The 14,407-nt window shown below is 31.2% G+C and overlaps 1 protein-coding gene across 1 annotated transcript in view; it reads left to right on the plus strand.

Moving 5' to 3' along the window:
- The window catches only part of GRIK2 (glutamate ionotropic receptor kainate type subunit 2), a 561,852-nt gene that overhangs the window by 377,972 nt on the left and 169,473 nt on the right, over positions 1-14,407 (plus strand). Inside the window, exon 10 of the mRNA XM_039871757.1 lies at positions 2,341-2,547. Coding sequence (XP_039727691.1) covers positions 2,341-2,547 — 207 coding nt within the window. The remainder of the gene's footprint in view (positions 1-2,340; positions 2,548-14,407) is intronic.

Genomic DNA, 14,407 nt, shown 5'->3' on the forward strand with positions numbered 1-14,407 from the left:
TGTAAGGAGTGGGGGTGTATAAGGGGATTAAAGGTCATTATATAACAAGAATTGTAGGCATGAGTGTGATTGAACAATGAACTGGATGAAAGAGCTGTTAGAAATTCTAATACAAAGGAACTTCATTTTCCGACAAATGTAGAGTACCATTGAGATTGTGGGATGCGGAGGCTAAATTCCAATAAGGGAAACTATTTGGTGATGAAGAGATAAAAGGATTAAAATTGGCTGTGTTGGATGTTTCACCTAGGTGGATTTTGAATACATAGATGATATCAATCAATAGGAGTGGGAAAAGAGGGCAAAATTATAATCTGGCAGCTAAAAAACTGAAAAGTAAAGGTTTCCCTTCCCACTTAGTAAATCTTCTGATTCAGATGTCATTGGATGACAGCAATTGTAAAGAGAGAGCTTCGTATAATAAGGTATGGTATGAATCTTAGAGGAGCAGAAGTTATCACACAAGGCCAGGGAAGACATGGTTTGGGATTGCCTAGAGAGGAGGGAGACACCAAATGTGCCTCTGTCCCTGAGGGAGGTCAGGTTGACACTGAGGATAGTCTCCAGGAAAGAAGGCTAAAGAAGAAGCAGTGTTTTCAGGGTCAAGTCCAGTAAAGCAGGGAGGTGAATGGGTGAAAAATTAGGTGAAGATTCCAAAAATTAAAAATTAGGTGAAGATATGGAAAAATGTGCTGATCTCTGAGCAGGACTTCTTTAGCACAGTGGAACATCAGAAGAACAGGAAACTGCTCAGGCTAAAGTGTTCATGAAACAGTTGAGGGCTAACACAGGGCAACAGGGATGGAAATAAAGATGGAATTAGTCTTGTTTCTGAGATAAGTAAGCCAACACATTGCTGTCATGTCCCAAACTCCTTTAGATATGATGGCCCTCGTTATATGACTTATTTTCATAGGGTCAGGAAGAGGGTGATCACATTCCCAAATGGAATGGCATGGCAGACTCCTACGCTTTTTCACTTTGCTATGTCTTTCTCTAAAAGATCAGCTTCCAGAGGCTAAGCACATGGTCAAATAGTAAGTAGTAGAGCCAATTGCACTCCAGTTTATTTACAGCACTGTCTACCGTACTATGCTCTACCTGCTCCCAATAAGTATGCTAAGAATGGATTCTCTTAGCACTTAAATATACATATTTTTAGTAGGGCCTGCTTTACAGAGCCTTATAGGATTTGAGTTCTCAATTTCTCTTCATTTCACCTTGTTCTACTAATTTTCTCACTTACTGGATGTGACTTCATTCATACTAATGGTTGTTGTACTCTTCCTGCAACAGTCCAGTGTCATATTGGTCTCAGAGCTCTTTACTTCTGTGTCCTTGGTCTGAAATGCTCTTCTTTTAGATTTTCAAATGGCTAGACTCCTCTTCTTCCTTTAGGTTCTACCTCATCTCATATCTCCTCAGAAAAGAGTTCCAGACATATTACTCAATTTTGTTTTATTTTCCATCATGTGACCAAGTACCTTGCAATTGTTCTGTATCCTATTGCCCTGTTCTATGTTTTTGTATTATTAATCACATCTGAAATTATGTGTTCTATTTGTTTAGGCATTTGTTATTAGGTTTCTCCTCAAAATCAACTTTATGATTCAGAGATTTCTCTTTTATGTAGAGGAGATTTGGCTCATAGTAGATGAGTCATAAAAGGTTGTTGGATGAATGTATAAGCACTTGACAAATGCTAGTGCTTTTAATATTCTAAATTAAACTATTCTAATTAAATATAGTAGTTGTAATTTTCCCCTATAATGAAATATAGTTGTTGTAATTTTCATGGTCATTAGAACATGATAAAATATGCTCTGAATTCTGGTTCATAGCACATGGTAGGTGATTTATGCAATGACTTTTTTCCATTCTTTTAGAAATAGATTCCACTAAAACAACATACCAGATATTGATTAAATGGTATAATTCAAGTTGGGGTATTGTAATCTTGGTGAAATATATCTCTATGCATTATTTATTATGTCTATATATATTATATCTGTATGCATTATATGTTACATAGCATATGTCACATTATATATTATTTATTTTATATGATATAAGATATAGATGGTATAAGGTATCATCTTTTTATTATATAATCATGGTAAAATTATGTTATTTAAATATTCTTTTGTGAGGCATGTATATTTCTGAAATAATCTGCCATCTTAGTATTTGAAACTGTACTAATTACAATTAGATAAAAAATGAAATTGACTTTTGCCCTAAATTAATGTAAAATGTTTTATCTTCTAAGGAAAGCTGTAATTCCAATAGTAAGTTTTATGGTTAACTGACACTTTCTACTTTTATGTTCACTATTTCCAGGAAGAACCCTATGTCCTATTTAAGAAGTCTGATAAACCTCTCTATGGAAATGATCGATTTGAAGGCTATTGCATCGACCTTCTCAGAGAGTTATCTACAATCCTTGGCTTTACATATGAAATTAGACTTGTGGAAGATGGCAAATATGGAGCCCAAGATGATGCCAATGGACAGTGGAATGGAATGGTCCGTGAACTAATTGATCATGTAAGTCTCTTTTCTCATTATTTATTACCTTTGGTAGATTGCTAAAAGATTTACGTTTTTTGATGATGGTTATAGATTAATAATGTCAAAAAGCAATAATATATTTAAGTATCTGTTTCATTCAGTAATTTTATTAAAAGTATATATTATTTTTGCCATTAAATATAAAAAATCTAAGAAGGAGTTTTGGTTCTATTAACTAGTACTTAGTGATTTAATGTTTTGAAGTATTTGCTCTTAATTTGTAAAACGCAATGTGGTTTTTTTCACTTTTTTAGTGTAACTTTCTACTCAACAGAGAGAATGGGTGAAATCTAAATTTCATGATAAAAATTCCCTATGTTAGGATAGGATACCTCTTATCTTTAGAGATGAGAGAAATCTATACGTGAAAAGCATGAAATAAGATCCTATATAAAAATAAAAAATATATTAAGGAGGACAGACATTTTATTTTATGTTTTTATTGAATAAGCCAAGAATATCATTTTGGCCATGACAGCATTATTTCATATTTTCTAAGTTGATAGTGTTAATTAATTTATCTCTTTGAAATAAACTCATACCTTTTAAATATTATAACATTGTATTTGACTTTGTATTTTGTAAAATTTAAGTTTATTTTGACATTTTCCATAATATTAAGGTATAAAATTATTACTAAGAATTCTAAAAAATATTAAAAATAATGTTATTTTAAATAACATTGTGAAATGGACCCTAAATGAAAATTCTTAACTATGGAAGTAGCAAATATAGGCAATCTTCAAAGCATTTTGAAAGTATTTTATTAATTACAAAGTTCATTATCAAGACTAAGAAAAAGATAATAGTGTCATATGAATAATTAGTGATAATATCTGAAGATTTTTTAATGCAGTATCTGACATTAGACATATAGTAGATAATACATAAAGACATAACTAATAAGCCCAGACTTTGTGTCTTATTTATTCTATCTTTCTACCGTAGTGTTCATGAGCATTCTTTTTGAGGACTAAGAAGAAAATATTTTGACATTATCATAATGAGAATGATGTAGGGATTATAGTTGTTATTAAAATTAATTTTGAATTGAAATAAGTCAGTAAAATCAGTTTTAAGTTTTGATGTAAAATTTATTCATTGAAACCTTTGGTATTCAAATACTTCAGTGCTTTCCTATCTTAATTAACTATGTCTTGTGAATGGTAGTTTATATTAGAATTAATTAAACATAGGAAGTAATTAATAGAGAATCAAATTTAGTGTTATATTGCCTATTTACTGCAATAGGCAAGATCAAGGAGAAAATTATATTTAGGATATCAGCAAGGAAGGAATACCTAATTTTTTTTGAAAATTAATACTTAATATATATTTTTAGTCAAATAAATTATTATAGGAAAAATTCACAATATTTTTGGATCTCCTTATACTTATTTTATAGTTTTGTATTGTATCAAATTTGAATTATATATAAGATTAAAAGTGAAGCGATTTATTGTTGTTGCTTAAATTCTTTAAAAATTTAATCTAGCATTTCTCAAATACATTTTTTAAAAATAAAATTTGCCCATAAATTTATTATTTGGTACATTTCATGAAATGATAATAGCATATGTCCTCCTAAAGAGGAAGTAAAGGAGCAATCTATGTTTTTCCTTTATATAGCTATCCTACTCTTTTTAATATTTTAACTCTAAGAGGTTTTTCCATCAGGCTAAACATCATTTGAATTTTTATCATAATGAAGTGACCTGGGCTATTCTATTTAAAGTTTGTTGGGAGGCTATAAAAGTTTTTTGTGAGTCATCAAAATAGTTAAAATCTAAATCAGGACCCTATATTACCATATCAGTTCACTGCATCCATAGTCTTGGTTATTATGGTATATACTTGGTAAATTCATTTGCTTCAAATGCTGAAAATTACTAGGAAACACCAATAATACAAGTGCAGAAAGTGTTCAGCATTCACTAATATTTATTGAAAGAATGACACAAATGTTCCACAGTATTTTACAACAAATGTTAAACTCAAGCACCATGCTCCTTAGAGAATATCCTACATATTTTCCAAATGTTTTTGTTTTTTATGTAGCCTTCCAAAAGCCCTGTGAAAGTGTCTATTCAAGGACCAAATAAAGAAATAAACAGTGACATATTTTCTTTTTGAAATTAAAGTACTGTAACTTTTTCTATAATATTTTATGAAATATTTTATCAAATTTTTATTCTTAAAAGCAAGCTTAGCTATTAAACTTGACATAGTAAAGATGAGTTTACAGGACCTGTAATCCATATATTGTATTAAGTTGGGCATACATTTTCCTTGAAGCTTTGGGTTGTGTTATTCCTCATAGCTAATGCTCATTTATGGGCTCATGAGACAACTGTTGTGAGTATGTTATTCATAAAGCCAACCAGAATTATTTATCAGCATGAAGGAAAACACCTAAACTGCAATAAGCTAGCAGCACATATTATAATTGGACTGCTTAAAAGAAACAAGGGCAGTTAACTTACTTTCAAATCTCTGGTGATGTCTGCCTTGGATGTGGAAAACTTCAGGAAGATTTATGTTTGTAAGCATCCATACATGAGTTAATAAAGCAGCATGCAATATTTCTGTATGTGCAGATTAAAAATAGACCTCAGATCTGTCCCTATCTCCCAGTTTTACACCAACCAATCTAGTTCAAACTCTTGCCACCTCTTTATGTCTTTTTTGTATACTTCCCGCCTCTTCTTTTGGAATCCACCCGCACACTATAGTCAGAATCTTATTTAATCATCAAGGTCTTCTCAAAGCTTTTCATTCAAAGCACTGCAGAGATCCTCAAAAGATTGCAGTATAAAATTTCAAGTACTCATGTTGACCTGTAATTTCTTTCCCACAGTCCCTTGACCCCCCAGTGATTCCATGCAATCCTTTAGCTCTCTTATCTTGTCACCTATTTAAAGTTTACCTCTAGGGTTCTGTGTTAGGGCCCTGCTCCACAAGGCCTTTCCTGACCATTTCATTTCTCTTTTTTGAACACCTGTAGAACTACTACTTCTGTGCTTAATCACAGACACTCCTTGTTGCTTGAAATTCTTTGTCCTTTTATCTTCACACAGAATAAGCCCCAGCTGGAGGCAACTTAAACCAGTGATCTGCTGGGGCTTCTCTGACTTAGTGTCATAATGGTGATAAAATGTGTGAGGGAATAGTTCATAGTCATCCTCCACAGATCTACAATTACATCTTAATTGTGCAAATTTGGGAAGTTGAGTGTGATCTATCTATCATCTCTCTCTCTTCCTCTTCCCTCTCTTCTTCTCCCTACTTACCTATCATCTATCTATCATCTGCCTATCAACTATGCTGTGTAGCCTTGGGAAAGTTATTTATCCTATCTTAAGGTCAGTTTTAGCATATGTGCAATGGGGATAATGATACTTTTTAGAATGATGGTGTGGACCAATGTTAATATCTGAGAGTGGAACAGCACTGTAGCCATTTTTAACTTAGTCAAATACATCAATGGGACAGCAGAGATGGGGCACAGATGGGGAAAACAGGGAAATGAAGAAGGACAAAAGAATGATTTAAGTGTTGTCAGACAGTGAAACTGATTCCACTGTAGGTCTCATAAATTACTGTGTAAAAAGTTCTTCACATAGATGGATACTCTCATGTATACAGATACAGATTAAAAAACAAAAAACAAACCAAAAACTCAAGTCAAAAGACTACCACATACTTAACCTGTGTGCAATCATAGAAGCTAAACTTAGTTCTACAACTCGGCTATTTAAGATATTTTCAAGATATCTTAGAAGCGGACCCCCATTTAGGACATGAATATTTTGCACAGGTCTTAGTGTATTACTTGGCAGATGAGAAACACAAGACAAGTCATTGTTGTTATTTTATGATGATGATGATGATGATTATTATTATTACTGTAACGATATTCAAATGGTACCAGATGTTTTCTTACATGTTACTTTATCTTGGCTATTAAACACTGTGATTTAGTTTACCAGAAATCTACTGAACCATAATTACATTTAAAAGAAATAATTGACTATATGTGTGATATGATGTTATCAGAGCAAAATGGCAATTTTTAATAACCTAAAAATGAGAGATGTTTAAAGCCATATTCTCAGTTCTTTTACCTCATTAGAATTGAGTAGATTAGACTATGATAAGTGTTTGTTTTTTAAGTAACATTTTAAGCTTAGCTTTTTTAGAGGTGCCAAAGAACTTTACAACTCCTTTATGATTAAAGAGATTTATGTTTTCCTATCATTACCATTTGTGATTGGTAAGAGAGCATATTGGTCAATAAAAGCTTTTTTTCTTTTTAATGAGACTCCTTTTTTACAATTTCAAGTGCTGTTGAAATTTCAAAATCAAACAAACAAAAACTTTATCATTTGACAGTTAAAAAAAAAAAAAAACTACCAGAAAGAAATTCTGTTTCAGTTTAGAAAACAACTATGGCAAAGTGAGAAGTGTGTTAAGATCTAAATTTATTTTACATTATTTTAAAGAAGATCCTTGATGCTATGGTTTCTCAGCTGCATGAATGCTTCCCAGAATGCTGCCTTAACATTGCGATTGGTATTTAACACTATCAAGCCTTTTATGATTCATAAATGAGCCTTAGAGGACCTTACTATACTTTGCTTTTGCCTCCTGATTGCTCTTTTATTATATACTAGGGAAGAAATCTAATATTTGTTTTTCAGGGAATTTAAAAAGGTTCCAAGTGTTATCACAAAAATCAGAAGGCTAAATCAAAAAACAGTTTCTACTAAATAGGAATTGACTTGCACCATGCCTTTGAATTTTGATAGCATGTTGTCTTGATTTTGCACTCCAGTGGAAGCATTCTAATATTTTCGGGGGAAAAAAAAAATTGAACAGTAAAACTATTATCACTATTATTTTCTTGAGTTTTCAGAAACGTAAAACTATAAGTGTAAATTACTTATAATTTTTAATGACTCCCAAATGAAAACTGTTAACACATTTGTTGCCTGTGCTTGAAGTTTCTTTGTTTTACTATAAAAGTTACAAAACATTACAGATAATGCTGACGTCCCTTACCATAAACTTTCTCAATTCAGTAATTTTCCAAATCAAGCATAAAAGACAGAATTACATTTTCCTCATTTCTCCCCACATGTGTCAACAAAAAAAAAGTCCAGACCTTTTATAGAAAACTGTCATAAAAATTTATTTAAGCCCAAAATTTTGAGGACCTTACCTGAAGCGAGATCTCAATAGACAGAGAAAATGCTCCCGAGAATGGCAGTTTTGTAGTCCCTTTTATGCATTTAGAAACAAAGGAGAAAACATAAGGAAAGTACATGAAATACATTGGTGATATCAATAAAGGTGGAGAGAGTAAGCAAAAGGAGGAATCTCTATAAAAAGATTGAATAAAAAGCAAAATGAAGAAACACATGCTTCTTTTACATTGATGGGTACAAGATAGTTAATAACATTTATGATATATAGAGGTTAATATGCTGGGAACAAGATAACAACGATGAGGGGTTCTATGGTCTTGCCCTTTGGTGGTCTTATGCTCAAGTGCCTGCGGTTGTCTTCAAAGGGTCTGGAAAAGAAAATAATTCTGACATTTCAAAATTATATTACCCTAGATGCATAAGAACAGTGAACAGGTCTCGCTTAAGGTAAAGATCGACCTTTGCTAGGGAAACTAGAGGCTTGATCTGCGACCACCTGCCATAACCTGACCAGTTAGGAATTTATAATCAGACTATCCTGTTTGGTTACTTTTGAGATTTTCAGGTCTGCCATGTGCCCTCCACCTCCCCCGCCCCAAGGTCGTCAGGTTTATTTCATAGCCCTTTTCTCACGCAATCACTTTCTTAAGTTTGGTATTATTTTGATCTATATAAATTGCTTAATGATATTCTATAAGAGGAATATACCATTTTTATTTAACTCGTCTTCTACTGAGAAACACTCAAGTTATTTGTAGTGCTATGTTATGAAAACCAATGCTTTCAAGAAGAGGAATGTCTTGTGTTCTGGAGCATATACGTAAGGGCTTCTCTAATGGACATACTGAGGAAGGAATTGTTGATCAGAGTTCACATATATTTTCAGTTTAATTAGATATTGAAAATATCGCTCTCCAAATTATTTTACTAATTTATATTCCTACCAGAAGTATAAAAAGTTTTTATTTGTCTGAAAAATCACTAACCTAAGATTCTCGCTATTTGAATTTGGTCATTCTGCATACAAATGGAATCTCATTGCTTTAATTTGCAATTCCCTGACTACTAGCCTCCCTGCCACCACCATATTTACAGATTTTAGTTTCTTCTTCTTTACATATCCCATTCACCTCCTTTGACTTTTCTTATTGATTCATAGCAACTTGTTATATTTTCTGAATATTAATAATGCAAATATCTATCCAAGTAAGGATCTTGTCTTTTAATTTGTTTAAAATAAATGTGTGTGTGCATGTGTGTGCATGTGTATGTGTGTGTGTGTGTGTGTGTGTGTGTGTATGTTGGTATGGTTATAAAGTCTGAGTTTTTCAAATTTACTTATTTTTTCATTATGCCTTGTGACGTTTTTGTGCCTTGTTGGAAAACTTCTTCCTTAACCAGAGCTCACAAAGATATTCTCTATTTAAGAGTTTGAATGTTTTGGTTTCTGACTTTCAAATTATTCCTTCACCCACCTGCAATTTGTTCATTAAGTCCACACTAGTTGGACTGCAATTTAAGAAAAAAAAGGTCTGAATTCCTTCTACTTCCTTCATGAAAATAGATCCCCGAGTACTCTAATCTACAACAGATTTATTAATAATTTTCTTTTCTTTTAAAAAGCAACTTGGAAAGCAAGTAATTTTTACTTTTAATGAGAAATTCTGTGACTATCATCTCAGAAATTAGAGGCAAAGAATTAAGAAAAGTAAGTGGCACATTCATGTTGGGGAGAAAGAAATTTACCTCTACTCTTCTAGGTTATTTCAGCTTGTTTAATGATCCTATCAATACAAGATAGATTAACAAGAGAAAATAACCAAAATTTAATTCTGTATGTATGTACTGGCCCCATATACACGAGAAGTTCGGCAACAGAAAGGTAAAATGAGATATATGTGACATTCTGAACTAAGGAATCAGGTAAGGGTCCTGGAAGCTTCAGAGAGGAGGAGAGTAATACATAGAACAATAAGAACAGATTTCAGTAATTAGATGTCTCCCTTGCCCTATGGATAGGTCATAAAAAGTTATTTCTGGTAATAACTTGTATTATGAGTAAGGCCCCCAATTTAAATTATTTAAGGGAGAGGCAGAAATTTCTCTTATTCTGGCAGGTTCTCAATTGCCTTTAGCTAAAAATAATCCACATGCCAAAGTAGCACATCTTGGGGAGACTTGTTCTGAACTGCTTCATTAAAAAGGGCTAATGTAGTTCTTTATAACTGAACTTTTTTTCTCAAAGTGAATTTAAACAGCAAGTTGTTGAAAGTCAAAATGTACTATCAAATAATTCAGAGGCAAGGATATTGAGAAAGTTTATCCAGAAGCAGGATATTACAGACTAGTATAATTCTGATTTATATTATGTGATAGATTATGATTCATTGGAAATTATCCCACAGTTGATATTCAACAGCTATTTATTTAATGTCTCTTCTGGGAAAGACACTTTAAATTATGGCATTAACAATATCTCTTAACTATAATAAATACATTTCATTATTTTAAAAAAGCAACTAAGGCATATTAATTGTTAAATATTTCTTTTAATACTAGTTTAAAAAAGAATTTGTCCTTATTCTATGTAGTTTCACGGTAACATTGAGGTTATGTTTAGAAATATTTAAATATTTTTTAATTTAAAAATTGAAATAAAACACTTAGAATGTTTTCTATGATATATTTAAAAAATTTTAAAAATAAATTCTTTCCCCAATAACTGTATTTTGCTAACTGGTCATTTAATTTTAATTTCTAGCTAAAACTGGAGCTAAGAATTATTTTATTTTGCAATTATATAATAAGTTACTGAATAAATATTTCTTATGATAATTACTAAGTTCTTCAGATATGATTCCTGAACTTATTTAAAACATCAGGAAAATAAATGTTTTGAACATAAATATTACCACAAAAACAGCACAAAGACATAATTTAAAGCTTAAGAGGAAGTAAAAAGCTAAATTGATATTATAGAGATTCCTATAGATGTCAAGAAATTCTCATACACTTCTATACATCATATGCATAATTTGGCCCCTTACATTACAGTGTATGTTAACCAGTCTCACACAGCAGAGTACTGAAACTGTTTCTTAACATAGTCAGGAAAAGCTTCTTAAAAAAATAAAGCTTTTCAAAAGCTTCATAAATGAAAAAGGAAAACACATTGCAATTGAGAATACTTCAAATTAGGAATTAGGTAACTCAAAGTATTATATAAAAATGAAAGTAGAAATATAAATTAAGAGTAAGAGTATTCTAGGAGAAAATTGCTCCCATGAGCAAATTGAATATCTGGAGTTAAAGAGTTTGTATTTGATTCAGACAGTGGATTTACAGTGACACTATTGAAGTAATGGATTGTTTATCTGTCATATATGGAACAACTGTGTGTTATTAAATAATAAAAACTGACTTGCAGCTATTATTACTAGAAAAGCAGACTCAATGTAACTCAAACAGGTATAAACAAATCTGTGTGTTCTTTAAGGTGACATTTTCTTGAAAACATAAAAAAAAACTAAACAGAAACTAAACAGAGAAAAATCCTAACCAAAAAATAAACAATTTTTAAAAAGAAAACCTTAGCATGAATTTTCTTAATAGAACAAGTATTTCTTTGTTAACTGTGACTGGAGTTTTCTATCACATGAAATTATATAGTGTTGTGTTTCAAAGTAAATTTGAATAATGAAAATAATAAAATTGCTAAAATAAGATGTCTTCATGATATTCCTAAATGGAAGTATAATTCGATATTATTAATTCAGAATTTTTGTGCTCATCACAATTTTAGACACTGAAGATATAAACATAAATATGAATCCTAGGTGAGATAGATACCTAAATATTTTTTATATATTTCAGGTAATGCAACAATAGAGATATTCCTGATACTTTGGGAGGAGAAGGGTCAAGGAGTCATTAAGCCTTAATTAGAAGAAAATGACAGATGCTTTTCTAATATATTATTTTTAGTGTCGCGGTTAATTTAATTTCAGCATGTAGTTCTACCAGAGGGACATTTTTTTATGTAACATCACATGTGACTATAATAGTAAAGTGCAACTTCATCAGGTTCATTTAAATATATTGAAAAACAATTGAATTTAAGATGAACTCTAATCTGCTTCAATTTTTTAAAAAAGAGGAGCACCATAAAGTAAAAAAAGATTTCTGCATCTCTTTTCTTGATACATTAATTTTTATTAAAAACAATATATTGAGAATGAATTTGTTAGGTAGTATGTAATTCCACGAACATTAACAACTTTTGTTTTATATCAAAATTATGTCTTCACTCATTTTTTTTATTATTATTTTGATTACACTTTAAGATTTTCTGTCTCCTCTAGGACATTTAGTTTGCTAAAAATATAGCCACTGATCAAAGGTTTACTTTTTATATATTTAATTTTGAAGATCTATTTGATGAAGTTTTTTTTTTTAACATTATCCAACTTGAATCCTTGAAGATCAAGGTATTGTCTGTGGCATTTATTCAAGTACAAATTCATTTACTTGTTTATGTGATGGTATTTAGTTTAGTATTAGATAATAACATATAAGTATATTTTAGGTCCTTGTATTTTCTTCTCTACAGAAATGATTAATTTTGATATCTTATACTAAGGTCTCTTTGTTCATGATAGAATACTTTTTTAGTAACGTTTTGATAAAACAAATATTCTCTCTAATGTTATTTTCTGTTTTTCAATACATATATATTCAGGCTTCTCTCCCAGTTAGAATATAAACTTTAGGAGAAATTATCTCTGGAATTAGCACCATGCCTAATGTATGATAGATACTTAATGATTGTTTGTTAAATAAATTAATCCTGTTTTTCTATCCGTGCCATTTTGGCCAACTTCACTTACAAAACTACTTATAAGTAGGGATATGCCTCAAATGAATTTCCCCAACAATCATATTCTAGCTATTAATGTATATGCCTTGTCTCCTCTGTGTAGGTATCAGTGTCTTGATTGTTCTTGGTATTTCTGTCACACAACTACCACAGGGCCTCACTCATAGTGGAGATAATCAGCAAATGTCTATAGAATAAATTGATGGATGTAAATGATCCACCTAGCCTCTGCTATTCTCTACGCTAAAGAATTGCAATAAACTTTACATTCTACCTGTGATTACTCTAAACCATAGTTGTGATATCACCACAGATTACTTCTGAAATAGGTACAATTAGGTAAGATTGTTGAATTTATTAGAAGTTAGAATTTTAGAGAAATGAGTCATAGCTATGGAATAATAGATAAAGACATTCTGAAACACTTAATATCTCAAATATAGACACATAGAAAAGTCATTTTCAAATATTTCTTAAATAGATATTGTCAGATATATCAGACAATACAGAGTGAGATAATAAGAAGGCATGAGTTATGGGAAAAATTCAGGGTAGACACTTAGAAAAAGTGGCTTTGTCCTTAAATCCCCAAAATAATAGTATATAAAGGTCAGTATTGTCATGATTATATTTGTATAAGGCCCAATGAGACTGTTGCATATGACACTGTCAAAAGACAGCTTGTCTTCAGGGCAGGAGCAGAAGAGAAATATTGTATGCTCTGTAATCAAAGGGTCATCAAGATAAAAGTAACAATTTTAACATCAACATCTTAAGAAAAGATATCCTACTCACCTAAGTTTATCTTTTAAGCCCCTTAACACACAATCTTTTTGGACAAAAACATTTCTAGGTGCATTAAATACATTTCACTCTTCAAAACTGCAGTACAGTCAACATAATTCAAGTTCTAGTTGAAAATTTCATATTTGCCTTAATGCTTTCATGATAATTTTACACTTTACCTTGCAATAACCCAGGAATATGAAATTCATGCCTACCAAAATTTCATATCCATGGTTCATGCTTTAAATGCTGCAATTGTTTGCTCAGTAATTATATACTTTTACTATCTTACCTCTTTTACAGGCTCAAATGAACACTTGTTGATTGATTCACCTTGTTCCCATTTCTCATTCCAAAGAGCCTTGTGCCTATCTTATGTTGTATTTCACCTGATCTTTTTCAGTTTATTTCCTATTATATTTTATTTATTCCAGACTTCCTCACATACATTTTGCCTGCTTTCCTACACAAATGATGATACAGACTAATATATAATGATACAGACTAAGTAATGGTTTGTGTCTATTTCCAATCAGCATTTAAATAATTTGAAAGTCAGTATTTTTAACAACGTGTTGATAATAAGCTGATTTATGATCTGTGCTTCATGAACTGAGGATAAGATTGAATTAAACATGTTTAAAATTATCACTGACTGCTCAGCAGAGCCACCTACACATGATAGTGATACCATAATAGAGATCTCTTAATCCTGGGTCTAGATCTTAGTTATGTAAGACTTCAGTTTTATTATGCAGTTATTTAGGAGTTATCGATCTAACTAAACACATGGGATTAAATTTAAATTAGAATACTAACTTTTATGTGAGTGTTACAGGGATTAGAGCTTCCAAGTGTTCTTACTCCTATTCCATATGTGTGTTTAGAAGCCATCTTACAAATCAGTGGACAAAGAGACAAAAGACAAAACCTATGTGATCAGATCTCTTGTCCTGTATTCTGGTGA

This window comes from Pteropus medius, unplaced genomic scaffold (assembly GCF_902729225.1).
Source record: "Pteropus medius unplaced genomic scaffold, Ma_sr-lr_union100, whole genome shotgun sequence".
Lineage (NCBI taxonomy): Eukaryota > Metazoa > Chordata > Mammalia > Chiroptera > Pteropodidae > Pteropus > Pteropus medius.